Raw genomic sequence first — 15,392 nt, forward strand, 5'->3', positions numbered from 1 at the left:
CAGCTCATCGCAGACCCTCCCGGGTTCCCTCTCCGGGGAACTGCGACCCTGTCGCAACTGTCTTCCCTCTTCCTCGGACACTGACTGGAGAGAACTAAGGGAGCATCATAACCGGTGTTCCAGAAGATACTCAAAAGAAAAACAAAGACGAAAGTCCTCTGCAATTACGTCCGGAAACACGAACGGGGATAAAGAAAAGAGTCAAGACTCGACAAATCAAATCTCAGTGCTCAGGCCCAGCGTGCCGGCCACAGGGTTAAGGGCTGGCGGTCTGAACACAGAACACAGCACACAGCCACTTACTGGGGGGTGAAAAACAAAAAAAAGAGAGTCAACTTTAATCGTAACTGACCAAACTGTGTCCAGGAATGTCTCCCAACAACTGAACAAAAGAAACACGATAAAATTTTCTATTGAAGAAACCAAGTTTTTGCCAGCCCCAGTGCTTCCGAGGGCTGGGCCAAGACCAGCCCATTCCCGAGGCTGGTTCCATCCCCCACGCAAGTTTCTCATCTCGAGAGGCGGGCTGACGAGAGGCCAGGGGCCTGTCCCCTGCTCCGGTCACGCTGGGAACGCTTACAAAGTCACTGGTGGGGTGTGCCTCTCCTCCCACCCCATTTCTCTCTGAAAGTAAACGGAGACCCTCTGGTCATCACCTCGAAAGCCAGGGAACCAGGGGAGGCAGCCCCAGTGCCCTCCTGGGCTTTCAGCCAAAGCTTTCCTCCAGTCCACTCAGCTGGCGTTCCCAGTGCCCAGGGTGGGGATCAAATAAAATAAAGCACTAGGGAAAACTCAAATGCCCCATAACCTCCACAACGCAAGTCACACAGCAGGAGAAAAAATAAAACTGCCCTAATGCAAAGCGCCGACAGCCGGCCCTCAGAACACGCGCTCGAACTCCGTCTGGTTGGTGGTGGCGGGATTGCGGCTCTGGTTGGTGGACTGCTGGGTGATCTGGCTGCCCTTCCGGCGCGGTGGCGCCAGGTACTCGAACATGGACGTCAGGTGGGTGGAGAGCATGCCCTTGAGATCCGAGGGCATGGGGTCAGACCAGAAGAAGTCGTGGTTGAGGGCGTCGTCGCTGTCGATGCGCTGTGCGGGATCCAGCACCAGCAACTTGTCGATGAGGTCCAGCGCGTAGGGGTCACGCACATAGGCCTTCAGCCTGTCCTTCACCTTCCGCTTCTGGCCCTTGACCAGGTCCAGTTTCTCAAACAGCTCGTACTTGTCCACGTTTGGCCACACCTGGGCGGGAGGCATGGGGAGAGGACGGCGTCAATTCAGGGGGGTGCGTGGCTTTGTCCACTGGTTGGGCACCCGAAGGGACTAAAACTTCTCCGCTCAGATGCTCCCAGACCACCCCTGGAGGACGAACCGGACCTCTCCAAAGCAAAAGCAGCAGTGACTGTGTCCCTGACACACACCAAGCGCCACACCCTTTTACACAAGTCACCTACGGTATTTTCACCAAGCCCGACACGGGCGTAGTTGTTTCACACAGGAGAAAACTCAGCCCTGAGGTGAGGGATTCAAATGCCCTCCCCGAGGCCACAGAACTGCGATGGGGGTGAGATCTGAACACTGCCCGTGTGGCTCTAACGACCACCAGCCCTGTCCCTCCACCAGCCACCTCTCCAGGGCTTTCCTTCCATTCCACTCCCCACTCCTCCCTTGCCAGGAGGACTTCCAGATCTCTGCATCCTGTGGGGACCCTGGGGACCTGCAGCCTGGCCACGCACCTCAGGGGTGATGGAGCCACAGAGCTGGCTGATGAGGGCAAGCTGGTGCTGCTCGGTGTTGCCCTGCATGATAGGGCTGCGGGTCCACATCTCCGCCATGATGCACCCGGCACCCCAGAGGTCAATGGGGGGGCCGTAGTCCCGCTCCCCTGGGAAGAAGAGCGCACCAGGAGGGCCCCTTGAGCCCGAGGGCCTCCTGAGACGCAATGCCCCAGGGCCGGCGGCTCAAGAAGCCCTGGCAGTGGGGGACTGAGGCCGGGTAAGTGCCCAGCCCCTGCCCCCCTCCGCCCGCTCGGGAGTCCTCACCGAGCAACAGCTCCGGGGGCCGGTACCAGAGCGTCACCACACGGTTGGTATAGCGGTTGGGCTGGCTGTTCTTTGCCAGGCTGAAGGCCCGGGCCAGCCCGAAGTCTGCCAGCTTCAGGACCCCGTCGCGGGTGATGAGCACGTTAGCCGCCTTCATGTCCCTGTGCAGGATCTGCAGGAAGCACAAGACGGCTCGATCAGGTTTCCGAGGGCCCCTCAGGCACATCCACCCTGCAGTGAGAGCGGAGGCCAACCCCAGCCTCGGTCTCTTCCCCCACTCTGCCCCCCACCTTGTTTCTGTGGATGTAGTAGAGGCCGTTGAGCAGCATCTGCATGACCTTCTTGATCTCGGACAGCGTGAACTTGACTAAGACGTTGCTCAGCAGCCCCGCAAGGTCATGCTCGCAGAAGTCAAACACTAGGTATATGCTGCCCTTGCAACGGTTATAGGGGGAAGCTAAGACGGGAAGAACGGGCAAGGGGGTGAGAAAAAGAAAGTATAAAACCCCATGTGCAACTTATCTTCCCACAGCCAGCTTCTACCCCTCCAACCCACGGACACTCAGGTATCCGGCTGTGCATTCCTTCACTGGTCAACTATTTGCTGAGTGCCTCCTCCAGGCCGGGTGCTGTGGCAGGCCCCGGGGCAGCAAGAGCTATGACGAAAGGACCCGGGAAAGCAGTCACAGTCGGTAGGTCTGGGTTAAGAAGAGGCAATTTAAGCGTGTCCGCTTCCAACTTTACAAACAAAGCCTTGGGACGGGTAAGCCTCATTTTCCCCATCTGAAGATGGAGACCCGATCCAAACAACTTACCTTTGGTTCGACAGATCTCAATCAAGTTAACCACGTTCTCGTGTTTTAGAAGCTGGAGGATCTTGATTTCCCGCAGGGCTGTGATGGGGAACTGAGTGGGAGAAAGACAGGAGGTGGTCAAAGGTGAGCGAGTGAACTACAGACCCACGATCGAGCCAAGAGCTCCACAGTAAGGGGCACAGGTTGGGAAAGAGAGTAAGGTGACAGGCTCTGAGATCAGCAGTCTCAGATGTCTTATCTGTAAAATGCGTGTTAAGAGTAGTACGCGACCCTTAAGGAACCGCTTTGAGACGATGAACTGAAACAGTGGTACTTAACACTTCACTGCTAGTCACCAAATGCTCCACAGTTTCTTCAACCCTTAAATTTAGCTCTATGCCTGTGTTTAACTTACTAGGTGGGAACAAAAACAGCTATTCAAAGACATTTCCTTGCTAAGAATCAGGTCTCTGGGAAGCTGGACTACAGCTAAATTGATGTATGGAGGGGGGGGGGCTGTTCCTTTACAACTGAGTACCAATCACCCTTTTAAGGCCACTGCATGGAATTTCTTTTTCTGCTACCCAAAATAAACGCTAAGGACAGAGTGTTTAAAAGCTTCCTAACTTGAGGAACCCGAGGCGCACTCTGCAAGCATGAGCTCCCCCTCCTGGCCCCAACCGTATTTACCTAAAAATGAAATATCAAAGGCTCTAAAACATTTGAACAAAAAAACTGAACTACGAAGCCAAATTCCCTGGAATATGGAAACTCCCAAACTACCACACCTACACTGATTCCCGACGTGAGAGCCCTAGCAGAAGCAGGGTGGAAACCCAACCCCGAGCCGAGAGGAGACGGCAGGCCCGCCCACCCCGCCCGTACTCACCCCCTCCTTCTCGTTCTCCATCAGCACTTTCTTCAGAGCCACCTTTTTGCCGGTCTTACGGTGCTTTGCCTTAAATACCTCCCTGCAGGCCGAGAGGGGGGGACCCAAGAGGTTTCATCAGGCCGTTTCTGCTGGGCCCGCCCCTCCCCCACCTGAGGAGGAGGGCAGAAAAAAGGGATTCCCCGGGCGGGGCTGGGCCGAGTACTCAGGGCACTCGCCTACTCTGCCCGCCCCATCCTCCCGCTATCTGCGGTCCCTCTCCAAGCCTCTACTTCCTTTCCTCGGACTCTTCACCCAGGCTTCTCTTGGAGAGCCCGCTCCCCTCACAAGCTCCTCTCTGCAACCCCTCCCCGCCCCCCATCACGGGCCTCAGGCTCCTCCCCGCCAGCCGGCTCCGTCAGGCCCAGGCGGGCTGCGGCGCGGCCTAGAGAGACCAGGGGACACGTCTGGTGCTCTGTGGCCTCCCGACCACGTTGGGCCCGGCCCTGGGCATCCCGACGTCGGCCCTGAGGGTTGCAGGCCCAGGGCTCCCGGTCCCCCGGGGGTACAGCCTTACCCGAAGGTGCCTTGGCCGATCTTAGCGAGCTTCTCATATTTGGTCACCTCATCACAAAAGGGGCACTCCACCGAGTCGTACTGCTTTGCCATGGCCGCCTCCAGTGCACCGCCGCCGCCGCCGCCGCCCCCAGCTGCCGCCGCCGCCGCCGCTCCCGCTCCGGGTCCCGCCGCCGTGCTCCAGGCCCCTCCGCGGCCGCGCCACTTCCGCCTCCACAGCCACTTCCGGCCTCGCGGCGCCGACCCCGCCTCTTCCGCCCGCCGCCCGCCGCCAGGCCCCCTGGGACTTGTAGTTCCCGGGAGGCCAGGAGGAGCCGGAGCTGCAGAGGCGCCTCCGCCGCCGCCACTGCCCCCGCCTCCGCCGCCGCCACTGCTGGCGGCGGCCCCGATCGGGGGCGCGGGGAGCCGGGGCGCCGGGGCTGGGGCTCGGGGCGGTGCGTCCCGCTGCATCGGCCCGGGCCGCCGCTGCTGCCGAAGCCGCTGCCGCTCTAGCGCCCGATCCGGGGCCAGCCGCAGTGCCCTGCTCCTCCTCCTCCGACGGCGCCGCCTCCGCCGGGCTGCGCGGGGCGGCGGGCGGGGGGGTGGCTCCCGAGCCGCGGCCTGGGGGCTCCCTGGCCGGGCCCGGGCCCGGGGCGGCCGGGCGAGGGGGCGAGACGGAAAGAGCCGACGAGGAGGCGGCCCGAGAGCCCGGGAGGGGGCGCGTTATAAAGGGGGAGGTGCCCCGGCCTCGCCCTCCCCTCCCCCTCCGCCCGCCCCCTCCCTCCTCCCTCCCACCCTCCGCGGCCGCACCTGCCGCCGCCGCCGCCGCCGCCGCCGCCTGCCCGCTCGCCCGCTGTCCGCCGGCCGCCCTCGTCGCGTCACCGCCCGCGGCCCCTCCTCCGCCTTCGGAGGTGGGGCCCCGCGCTCCACACCTGGCTGCGGGGCGCCTCGCCGCGTGCCTCAGTTTACCCCCACATGCCAGCTGCTGCGGAGAGCCCTTTTCTCCCTGGCTCAGAGTGCCCCTCCACAGGCGAAGGCGGGAGGCGCCGAGGGAGCGGCCTCCGGTCCTGGGAGGAGAGAACGGCCCCCGCCGCCACCTCCCCGGGCCCCAGCCACCCGCCGTTGACATGGCAACCGACGGCCGCTAGGGGGCGCGGCGACACTGGAGGCGGCGAGAGAGCAACGCCTGGGCCTTCCAGTCCCGGACCCCGTGTTCTCTGGGAGTCAAGGATGAAGCCCACAGGAGCCCGGTTCCCCATCAGCTGTGCCCGAGCTGGTCAACCCCGGGTCATTAATTACAAAAATAGCTAGTATTTACTCCGAACCCCCTGTGTGCTCAGGAATTGCTGGGCGTTCCTGCTGAATCCTGAATCGACCACCCAATAGTCAGGATCACTAACCCATTTTACAGAAGAGGATATTGAGACTCAGACAGGTGAGGTCATTTGCCCAAGATCAGAGTGACAGCGCTGGGACTGGAACCTGGTCTGTCTGAAGAAGATTCTTCTGAGTCAGGCTGTTTACAGTATGGCCAGGGATATAATAATGGTGCCGTTTGAGGCCTGCTGTCATGCCAGGCACCATGCCCACCACCCGTCTTCTCTGACCCTATGCCCCCTTCTCCTACTCCACCCCTTCCCCAGCATCTTCCTGATAATCTTCCCAGCTCATGAGCCTCTTGATCTTTCCTCCAGCTCTACTCAACAATCAGCCCACAGCAAAGCTGTGCTTTCTACCTCCTCTGTCTTCAGGAAAACCCAAATTGTGATACTGGAGGCTCTTTCCAGCTCCCTCCCGGGCTGTGGCTGCAGGACTCTCCCTCCTGTTGTTTCCTAATTCCCTGGACCTTCCTACCTGCAGTGCGGTACCCCTCAATGGCACCCAGTTTCCTGTCTTATCCTCCATGGCTTGGCCTTGCAGGTCTGGTGATCCTGGTGTCCCAAGAGACCCTGCTGGGGGAGGGGGGGGGAGGAGGCTGAGGCTCAAGGGTCAGCCAAGCAGCAGTGAGCCCCCTCCTGAGGGGAGTGTGAGGCCATCAAGTGTTTTAGGCAGTCAGGAGACATGTCAGGGAATGATCTGGGATCAGCTTCAAGGGTACACTGTGGAAGCAGGGAGGCCATTGGCTAAATTGGGGGTGAGAAGGGCAAGGAGGGAAAAAAATAATAACTAGCAATTACAATTTGTTGAGGCAAAATAAATGGCCCAGAGCATACATTCAGCACTTTATGGTAATTAATTCTCACTCAGCTATATGAGATGGCTACTGTTATCACCTCTCTTGCACACATAAGGACACTGACACTCAGAGGCAACATCCCCTGGCCAGGGTCAAACAGCTGACCGGCAGCCACATTGGGATTCGAACCAGCTCAGTCTGGCACAAACTCCAAGCACTCAGCCATATCAGGGCCCCCACCCGTCTGGGCTGTGGGCAGAGTTAGGGTACAGCCATGACAGAGCATCGCTGGCCTAGGTGTTCTGAATGCCCACGGGGGGTATGGGAGGGGGTAGTATTGGGGGCCTACCATGGTTTTGGGTGGCCTCCACCATCAGACTCAGGCTGGATGGGTCCCCTGCCTGGTTCCCACGAGCTCTTCCTAAGTCACATCCTGTGGGCAGACGCCTCAGCAGATGTTCCGGTGTTGTCACCTCCACCCCACCACCCCTGCCCTGAACCCCAACATCCGCCAGTCACTTCCCCTCAGAACTTCGGGCCCTCCGCTCCCCTTGGCAGAAGCAGTAGGGAACTCTTCGGAAGGCCACCCGCGCTGTCCAGGCATGGGGTCCCGGATCATCCAGGTGGAAGGGCGAAGAAATGAGGCCCTCGCTGGAAATGACTTCTCACTGACTGACTTCTGATTTGCTAGTTTGAGGAAAATGTTTCCTGCCTCCACGGATCAGCTAAGCCTGCAAAGCCAGGCACTGGCCAGTTTGTCAGTTTGCTGACTAACCGACTGGACTCCGTGAGAGCCTCTGGTCCCGCTGGCATTTCACAGAGAAACTGAGGCACGGAGTAGAAGAGGGAATCATTGGCCTGCTGTTTGACTCTGGCCTAGACCTTCTGTTTTCCTCCCCTGAGCAGGGATGAGGTTGGGGGGGGGGTGCGGGGCGGGCATAGGGAGGGAAGGAGAAGACAGGCTCATGGGTGGGCTGATCTTGGCTGCTCGTACGTCCCGGGAAGAGAAAGGGGTGCTGGATAGGGAGACACCGGGCAGAGGATGGCAATGTGACGCTTGCGGCCCTGTAGACCATGGACATTCTGCCCACACCAGCTGGGTGCTGACTCTGTACCTGGCCCTGTGTTGATACAGTGTCATTTCCCTGGGGCTTTACAGCTCCCCTCTTAGGAGGTTGCTGGAATTGGGCCCAGCTTACAGAAGAGGGAACTGAGACTCGGAGTGGTGACGTGCCCTGCCCAAGGCCACACAAGCAGGAAGCTGTAAATCTGGGATCCAGAGCCAGGTCTCTGCTTCCAAAACCCAGGGTCATTCGCCACCAGCCTCAGTACCAGACAACTGGATGGAGCCGGGGAAAGACTAAGACCTACGGCAGGCATGGGGCCAATACACATGTGGAAGGCAAATTCTCCTCTGAGGGGGCATGAGGTCTGTTTGGAACATGTAAATGAAGACACAAGTGAATGTAATGTGGGTAATACTCGCAGTATGACTTTTATTTCACTGCCACGGGACCGTGTGAGGGATGTTGTATTGGTCTCATTTTGCTGAAGGGAGAAAATGAGGCTCAGAGAGGTAACACGACTTGCCCAAGATCACGCACGTGGGGTCTGCAGGATCCCATGTGCCTGGGGCCAATGCCTTCGACTGTGACGTCGAGACCTAATGGTACCTGGCCAAACTGGGGGCAAGGGAGTCACAGACGGGGGGAAAGGGGCAGGAGGGAGGGGACAGAAACCAGAGGAGGGTTCCCTGGGGCACCATGGCTCAGTCTGGACCCGGAGCCCCGACCGCACAGAGGCAAAACTTCCAGCCGGTGGAGGGAAGAGCAGCATTCTGGGTGTGGGTCCAGCCCAAGCCGAAGCCTGGAGGCGCGAAAGCACTTATGTGTTCAGGGCTGTGGAGTGCGGGCTGCTCTGGGCCGGCCTCCAACGCAGGCTGAGGAGGGCCTGGGGGACAGCCACCCGCCGGCAGGTCCCCAGCCGCACTCCCAACGGCCACTCAAGGCAGCACAAAGGGGGCTCTGAGCTCAGTGGAGCCGCCACACTGAGCCCCATTCATTCTCCCAGGGACGGGCAATCGCGCTGGCGCCCGGGGCCAACGGCCGCAGCACGGGCCTAGCTAGCACTCTCGCTGTACCTGCAGCAACATGGCCTCCCTGTGGCCCGGGCTCCCAGCTCTCCCACCACGTGCCCTCCCCTGGGGTCTTCTTGGCCTATGCCAATCCGCCCCTGGCCTGAACCACCCCCATCCCTCAGCGACAACCATGGCGGGGAGGGGGGGCTGCTGAGGCCACAGTGCACTAGCCTGGGCTCACATTTTCTCATTTCATCCTCCCAGCAACCCCTGGAACTGGGAGCTACTTTGACCCTGTTTCACAGATGGAAACTGCGACCCAAAGTGGTAAAGGGTCTGGGGCAGGGTCACACAGTGAGGCGGGAGTGACAGAAACCCAGCACTTAGCCCAAGTCACTGGGACTGCCTCCTGGGAGAGAAGCCAGGGGAACCACCCGCTGCCTTCCCCGAGGAAGACCCGTCACTACCGCCAGGCCACCGGCCCTATTCTCTCTTCTGACAACTGGAGGAGGGAGGGAGCACCGGCTTGGGAGCTAGGACACCTGGGGGTCTAGTCTCTGCTCCTCCTTAGCCTCAGTTACCTCATCTGTGAAATGGGACAGTACCAGCATTCGCCTCACAGGTCGGTCGTAGGGACTCAACGGACAATCTGTGGAGGTTTTCACCTCCATGCCTGGCTCATGGTCAGGGCTCAGTAGAGGGACCTTCTCTTCCCAAATCCATGACCGAGAAACCTCATTCTTTCATGTGAGCTTTGAACACTGTTCCCATCCAGGTCGGTCTGTGAGCAGGACTCTGATGTCTTGATCTCTCAGGCTGTGTCCCTTTTCCTCTCAGGGCCTCGGTTTCCCTCTCAACCCATTAAGAAGGTTCAGTCAGATGCTTCCCCCACCAGGGCCCATCATCCAGCTGCCAGGGGGTTTCTGGAGCTGTAGGAGTGGAAGTTAGGACCTCAGCCTCCATAGCTGGACAAATAGGCCCTAATGCCAGGTAAGTTGACTTTCGAGGAGCCTCAGTTTCCACATCTGTAAAATGGGGGCAAGAGAAACAACATCTACCTCTTAGGACAGAAGGACTGAGCTTTCTGGCTGGAATGAACTAACTGATCAGAAGATGTTAGTCATCATTATTTTTGCTGAGGATGCATGAGGGGCCCCATCTGCCCTTGGACTCCCTCTCTCATAGGCTCGATTGCCAGCCTGGGGGCCAGGATAATAATGTCCGATCGTGCTGGAGCCTCTGTGACTTAATTGTGTATCTTGCACTTGTGCCCATTCTTGAGATCAGTTGACTGGGGCTTCAGAGGCAGGAGTAACTTGTGCGCAGTACACAGAGCTGGGATTTGAAACCCCTGGCCTTGTGGCCACCCCAACCCCTGCAGCTGCTGACAGCCTCCACAGGTGTCTGGGACAATCTGTGTAGGGAAGTTTCATTTCCTCATCTCTGTCCTGCCCGTGTGACACACACACGCACACACGTAGGCTGGAAAAGCATCAGACTGTGGGCTAAGGGGTCTAGAAGGGTGAGATGTAGCCCTGTCTGTGCCACCAACCTGCCAGATGACCTGGGGCACTCCCTCTGCCCGTCTGTGCTCCAGATCCCCCCATCCCTGTATGAAGGGTGTGGTGGACCAAATTGCCACCGTGTCCCCGCTGGATTAAAAAGGAATGATCATGCCTTGGTGGGCACCGATTCTGTGCCAGGCTTCACACCGAACTGGACCCTGTGAGGTGGGCATTGCAAATACCCCCTGCTCACAGTGAGGAAACCGAGGCTCAGGGAAGTCAGTGGCCTAGCCAGGATTACACGGTGACAAAGTAGCCAGCCAAGATTTGAACTTGGGTTTGGGTGGTCCCCAGGGCCACAGGCCTAACCACAGCACTCTTCACCGCTCCCAGTCCTTCCCCAGGCACCGAGGCTTAGAACAAACTGCCCTGTGGGCTGGCCTGGCTCCCAGCATCCTTCCAGCCGCTGGCCAGACCCCCTGACAGCTGTCAGCGGGTCCCCCCCACAGCCCCCACCCAGTGGGCTCCATTCCCAGGGCCTGTGGTTTGTCCCCCCAGGCCCTCCGGGTCCCATGGGCTTGTGGTCTGCCCCCTGCCCCCCTCCCCCCCCCATAGCCAAGGTCAAGGAGGCAGCCCATGGGGGCCCAGAGTGGGGGAGGCCTTGGCCCGCCCCCGTGGAGAGGATGGGGAGGGTGGAGCTGTGGGAGTTTCACTGGTTTAAAAATACACAGAGGAAGCGAGCGGCAAGAGGGTGCAAGAAAGGGGAAGGGGAGGTGAGGGAAGAATCTCAACGTTGATGTCCGGAGTCGAGAGCAGCCACTTGCCCGCTGGCCAGGGGCTTTACACGACCCGCCAAGATGACGGAGGGACCCAAGAAAGCCAGCAAAAAGTTCAGTGAGTGCAGGGTGCCCTTTGCACTGCCCTTCATCTCTCTGTCTGCGCATCCATCTCAGCCTCTCTCTGCATTGCTCCTTTATTACTGTCTGGTTTCTGTTTCTCTTTCTGTCCATCTCTATCCCTCTCTGGAGTTCTCTGCTTCTGGGTTTCCTTGTCGCCTTCCCTCTGTCACTCTGGCCCCATAGCTCTCTCTGTCTCTGGCTGGTTTGGTCTGCCAGTCTCTGTTTCTCTGTCTCACCTTTTGTGGGTGTGACCATCTCTGGTTCCCTTGGACCTCATGGAGCCGGGCAAGGGAAGAGCGCCACATGCTCCACGCCCTGCCCCTGGAATTGGTTCACACGGGGGCTCAGTTGGGAAGTTACTGGGGCCGGAGTGGGTATGGGTGCACCAGGAGAAGCTGCCCCATGTCCCCACTGGCAGTGACGCTGGGACCCAGGGCAGCTCGATGAGGGGTCACCCTGACCAAGGCTCCGTTTCCCCAAGTCAGTCTCCTCCGGGTCTCAGCCAACTTTTGCTTCCCCTGAGCCCTTCAACTTGACCGTTGACAGCACAGGGGAGGTGGTGGGTGGGGGTGTGCAGGGCCAGGATTAAGATGCATTCCACAGATGAAAATACTGGGCCCCAGAGATATGCTTTGAATCATATGGGGCTGCCCAGCAGGGCTCAATCCCATGTTCCTGGACTCACCTTGGTTTCCCTCCCTGTCCCACTACCGTTTCCTCCAGATCCCCCAGTGCCCAGGAGACAGCGGTTCTTGGCCCTCCTCCTGGCAATTGGCACAATTCTGCCCAGCGGTATAGCTTTCTTAGAGCAGAGCCTCAGAACTTTCTGACAGTGTTTGTCAGGAGGCAGAGGCTAAGACAGTCGAGGGTGGGCAGGGCTGGGGGGAAAGCCCCAGAACACTGACCCCAGCAGTCCAGAGCCCTGAGCCCCTCATCAGGGTTCAGCCTTGCTGTGTGACCCTGGGCAAGTCCCTCCCCTCTCTGGGCCTCAGTTTCCTCTCTCATCAATGGGGGCATCGTGGTGAGGACCTGAGGAGGCAGAGGGTAACTAGGAAGTGGAAAATGCCAGAGTTTTTCCTTTTCACTCGCCTGGAGGCCATAGGGTTGTCAGAGGGTGGTGGCTTAGAGGAGGGACAGTCCCACAGCTGGGGGCAAGGAGGAGGGAACTCACAGGCACCCCTGCGGAAACGAGGAGATGGTATCACCCAAGCCCTGCCGCCTGAGTCCCCACCGTGGGCTCAGCTGACAGGAAGGACAGAACCTCAGAGAGTGGGCCCCCCAGGCTCCCAACAACCCCCTTCTCATTTCATCCCCTGTCCCCGGTACTCAAACAGCCCCTCCTCACTCACCCCACCCCACGACCACACAAACATGCTTCACCTGCCCACGATGCCACCTCGGGCGGGTCTTTCCACAGCTCTGACCTCCACTTCGTTATCTGCAGAAAAGGGAAATTAAGCTTGTGCCATTGAGTTATGCTGGGAACTCAGTGATGTAATGCATGAAGCATAGCTGACCAATGCAGAGGCGTTCACTGCAATAATCGTCATTGCCTTCATAACTTCTCCAGGATATTCTGGGTGCCGGGCACCATATTAAGTCTGTTATTTACATGCTTTCCTTCAGTTCTGCTGTCCATAGGAGGTGGGCACTACAATCTCTATTTTGCTAATGTGGAGAATGGGGCTCAGTAGGGTCAAGTGACTTGCCGAAAGTCACACAGCAAGGATGTGGAAGAGCAGGGACGGTCGCTCAGGTCTGTGTAACTCTAGAGCTGCGTGTTGTTCTACGGGAACAAAGGGAGTGTCAGAGAAGCCCTGACCCTCCTTGAACCCTCAGTCAGAAGAACGACATGTATTTTTTATTATTGCTGCTGGCATTAACTCATGTCTTCCCCTTGCCCTCCCTCCCCCCACTTCCTCTGCCAGAGTTCTTCAAGTTCAAGGGCCTCGGGAGTCTCTCCAACCTCCCTCGGTCTTTCACTCTGAAACGGTCCTCAGCCTCCCTCAGTATCCGGTCCCACCTGGAGCAAGACACCTTTGAGGTTACACAGGATGACATGATGACTGTCCCACAAAGCCCCCCAGCCTATGCCCGCTCCAGTGACATGTACAGCCACATGGGCACCATGCCTCGCCACAGCACCAAGAAGGCTCGTGATCCACAGGCTACCCGGGAGACCAAGGAGGTGGGCTCTGAATCCCACCTGGTGCCCCAAGATCTGCCCAACCCTCCAGGCCTGGAGGCCGCCAAGGAGGTGGTGGTGGGGGCCAATGCCCCCCTGGAGGACACCCCAGCAGTGGGACCCAACCCTTCCGTAATGGGCCCCACGGGAGAGCCTGAGGATCCCAGCGCAGACAGAAAAGAAGAAAGAGCTCCCAGTAATGTGCCTCCGGAAAGGTAGGTGCCCACAGTGGGGTGGGGGTGAGAGTGGAATCTGCGGGAAGGGTGCCTCCAACCTCCTGCCAATAGAGCCTGGAGAGGAGCCCCCCACACGCACACACACAAAACACACTTCAAGGGGGAATAAAAACTCTACACATGAACCAAGTGCTTACTACAGACCAGGCACTATGCTTAGTCTTTCACTTGCAATTAATTCTCAACAAAACAAAACAAAAACAACTGGGGAGGAGATTCTGTCATTTCCATATGACGGATGAGGAACCGAAGATTCAGAGAGGCAAAGTCATCTGCCCCAGGCAGGTTGCACATTTGTCAAATGACAAAGTTGAGATTTGAACTCGCCCTAGGCAGCCTCCAGGAGCCGGCTGAGCCCCAAGCCCAATCGCTGGATCCCTGCCCAGGACCCCCACACCCCAAATCACCTTTAGTTCTGCTGGACAACACTGCTCCCCCTGGTTGCCACTTCACTTGGTTATAGGGTGAGCTGAGTTCATGCAAAAATACACATAGTGATGATATGACCCTAGCACCCATTCTACTGGGTGTCAAAACATATGTTACTCACCGAACGCTCTGTAAAAGCATTTATCATTATATCATGAGACCCATCTTACAGATGGGGAGACTGAGACTCAGTCAAGGTGGTAGAGCTGGATTTGAGCAGAAACTGCCCACCTCCAGTGGCTGCACACTCATCTCTCACATTGTACCCACCACCTTCGAAGCTGTACAGCTGTGTGCTTCATGCCCTTGGGAGACCCCTCAATCTCAACCACAGGAGTCTCCAGCTCTTCAACCCTCAGACCCTGGGTCTAAACCACACTGGTCAGATGTACTTACTGAAATAAAGAGGGGAAAAAAACCCCAGCTGAGCAAAAGTAACTCTAGGGCCAGTTCTGAGACCTCTCTGGAATGGCTTTGCCCTGAGACACCAAGCACAGTTTCTGTGTGCTGGGGTAATTGAGTCTAGACCTCTGTTCAATGGGGAGCAAGACTTTGTAAAGTTTCAGAATGAATCTAGTCCAGACTCTGCCTCTTACTGACTGCATGACCTTGGATAAATCTGTTTCCTTTTCTGAGCGTCCGTTTCCTCAGCTGATAAATGGCATAATGATAGCACCTACCTTGTAGGGCATGATGAGAATCAAGAGTCACATACAGGACTTTTAAAATCTTAGCACAGTGCCTAGCACACCACTAACAGTAAATGTTTTTCCATCATCCCTGGCTGTTCCAGGCTGCTGTCTTGTGCCGTCCCCTCCTTAGTTCAGCCTCATTTGAGCGTGGAAGAGCAAGGATTGTATGCAGGGGAGAAGGCCTGATAGGTTCTGGGGCGTTCTGAGGCAGCCTAGGGCCTGAGACGTGCCTTGTGAGTTTGCAGGAAAGGGGCGGGTGGAGCGGCGTGTCTGGGGGCGTGGCCTTTTCAGGCTGCCAGGCGGACTGCTGAGGGAAGGTGCTGTTGGAACGGGGCGGGTCAAGGCAGAGGGGTGTGTCCGGGGGGCGTGGCCTTCCCGGCCTTGGACGCTAAAAGATGGGGGTAGGGGGAGGAGCGAGACAGGAGGCGGAAGGGCGTTCCCGAGGCGGGGCGTGTCCTTCCTAGCGGGAGGTGTCGGCTGTGGGGCGGCCCCCGGCAGAGGGCGAGGGGCGTGCCCGGGGCGTGGTCTACAGGTCAGGCTCCGCCCCCGGAGTACGGCTCTGCGCTTCAGAGCTCCCTGGCCTGAGAAAGGCGGGAGCCCTCCGGCTGAGGAGGTACCCGGGCTTCAGGCAGTGACTGCGGGGGAACCATGACTGCAGTGGGACGAAGATGTCCGTCACTGGGACCCAGAGGGTGAGTGACCGAGCTGGGCCTGAGGAGGGCATGCGGGGATGGCAATGGTTTGAGGGGAAATCGGTGCCCCTGCGGCAACCAACATACCAGGATGCCCGTTAGCATCAGGGACTTTTAAACTTTCTTTTGGTGTAATTCTGTCCCTGCCTTGCCCTCGCACAGGCTGGGTATTTACTCCTCACAACAGCCCCGGAAGAGGGGCACGTTTATCATCCCCATTTTACAGATGAGTAAAGGGA

The 15,392-nt window shown here is 58.4% G+C and overlaps 2 protein-coding genes across 8 annotated transcripts in view; one reads left to right on the forward strand and one right to left on the reverse strand.

Moving 5' to 3' along the window:
• Positions 1 to 307: 307 nt before the first annotated feature.
• CDK9 (cyclin dependent kinase 9) lies at positions 308 to 4,870 on the reverse strand. The gene is made up of 7 exons (XM_058694040.1): positions 4,285 to 4,870; positions 3,729 to 3,810; positions 2,861 to 2,951; positions 2,336 to 2,502; positions 2,046 to 2,217; positions 1,740 to 1,888; positions 308 to 1,245 (listed from the first exon to the last, which is right to left on the reverse strand). Exons 1-7 carry the CDS (start codon positions 4,731 to 4,733, stop codon positions 880 to 882), a joined length of 1,476 nt encoding a protein of 491 aa, XP_058550023.1. The 5' UTR covers positions 4,734 to 4,870; the 3' UTR covers positions 308 to 879.
• Positions 4,871 to 10,744: 5,874 nt separating this feature from the next.
• The window catches only part of SH2D3C (SH2 domain containing 3C), a 29,857-nt gene continuing 25,209 nt past the window's right edge, over positions 10,745 to 15,392 (forward strand). For 2 of the 7 annotated variants that reach the window (XM_058694031.1, XM_058694032.1), the window contains exon 1: positions 14,969 to 15,153. In XM_058694031.1, coding sequence (XP_058550014.1) covers positions 15,110 to 15,153 — 44 coding nt within the window. In that variant the 5' untranslated portion in view covers positions 14,969 to 15,109. Of the gene's footprint in view, positions 10,915 to 12,847; positions 13,320 to 14,968; positions 15,154 to 15,392 lie in introns of those variants that run through there. The other 5 variants (XM_058694020.1, XM_058694021.1, XM_058694022.1 and 2 more) reach the window with 5 other exon arrangements.

Source organism: Neofelis nebulosa, chromosome 12 (assembly GCF_028018385.1).
Source record: "Neofelis nebulosa isolate mNeoNeb1 chromosome 12, mNeoNeb1.pri, whole genome shotgun sequence".
Taxonomy (NCBI): domain Eukaryota; kingdom Metazoa; phylum Chordata; class Mammalia; order Carnivora; family Felidae; genus Neofelis; species Neofelis nebulosa.

Bases quoted from the DNA above. Each gene is read 5' to 3' on its own strand.
- CDK9 (XM_058694040.1), bottom strand. From the start codon at position 4,733: ATGCAGCGGGACGCACCGCCCCGAGCCCCAGCCCCGGCGCCCCGGCTC. The intron at 3,811-4,284 runs GTAAGGCTGTAC...CTCGGCCTGCAG, and splicing joins ATCGGCCAAGGCACCTTCGG to GGAGGTATTTAAGGCAAAGC. The intron at 1,889-2,045 runs GTGAGGACTCCC...TCTTCTTCCCAG, and splicing joins GCCCCCGGAGCTGTTGCTCG to GGGAGCGGGACTACGGCCCC.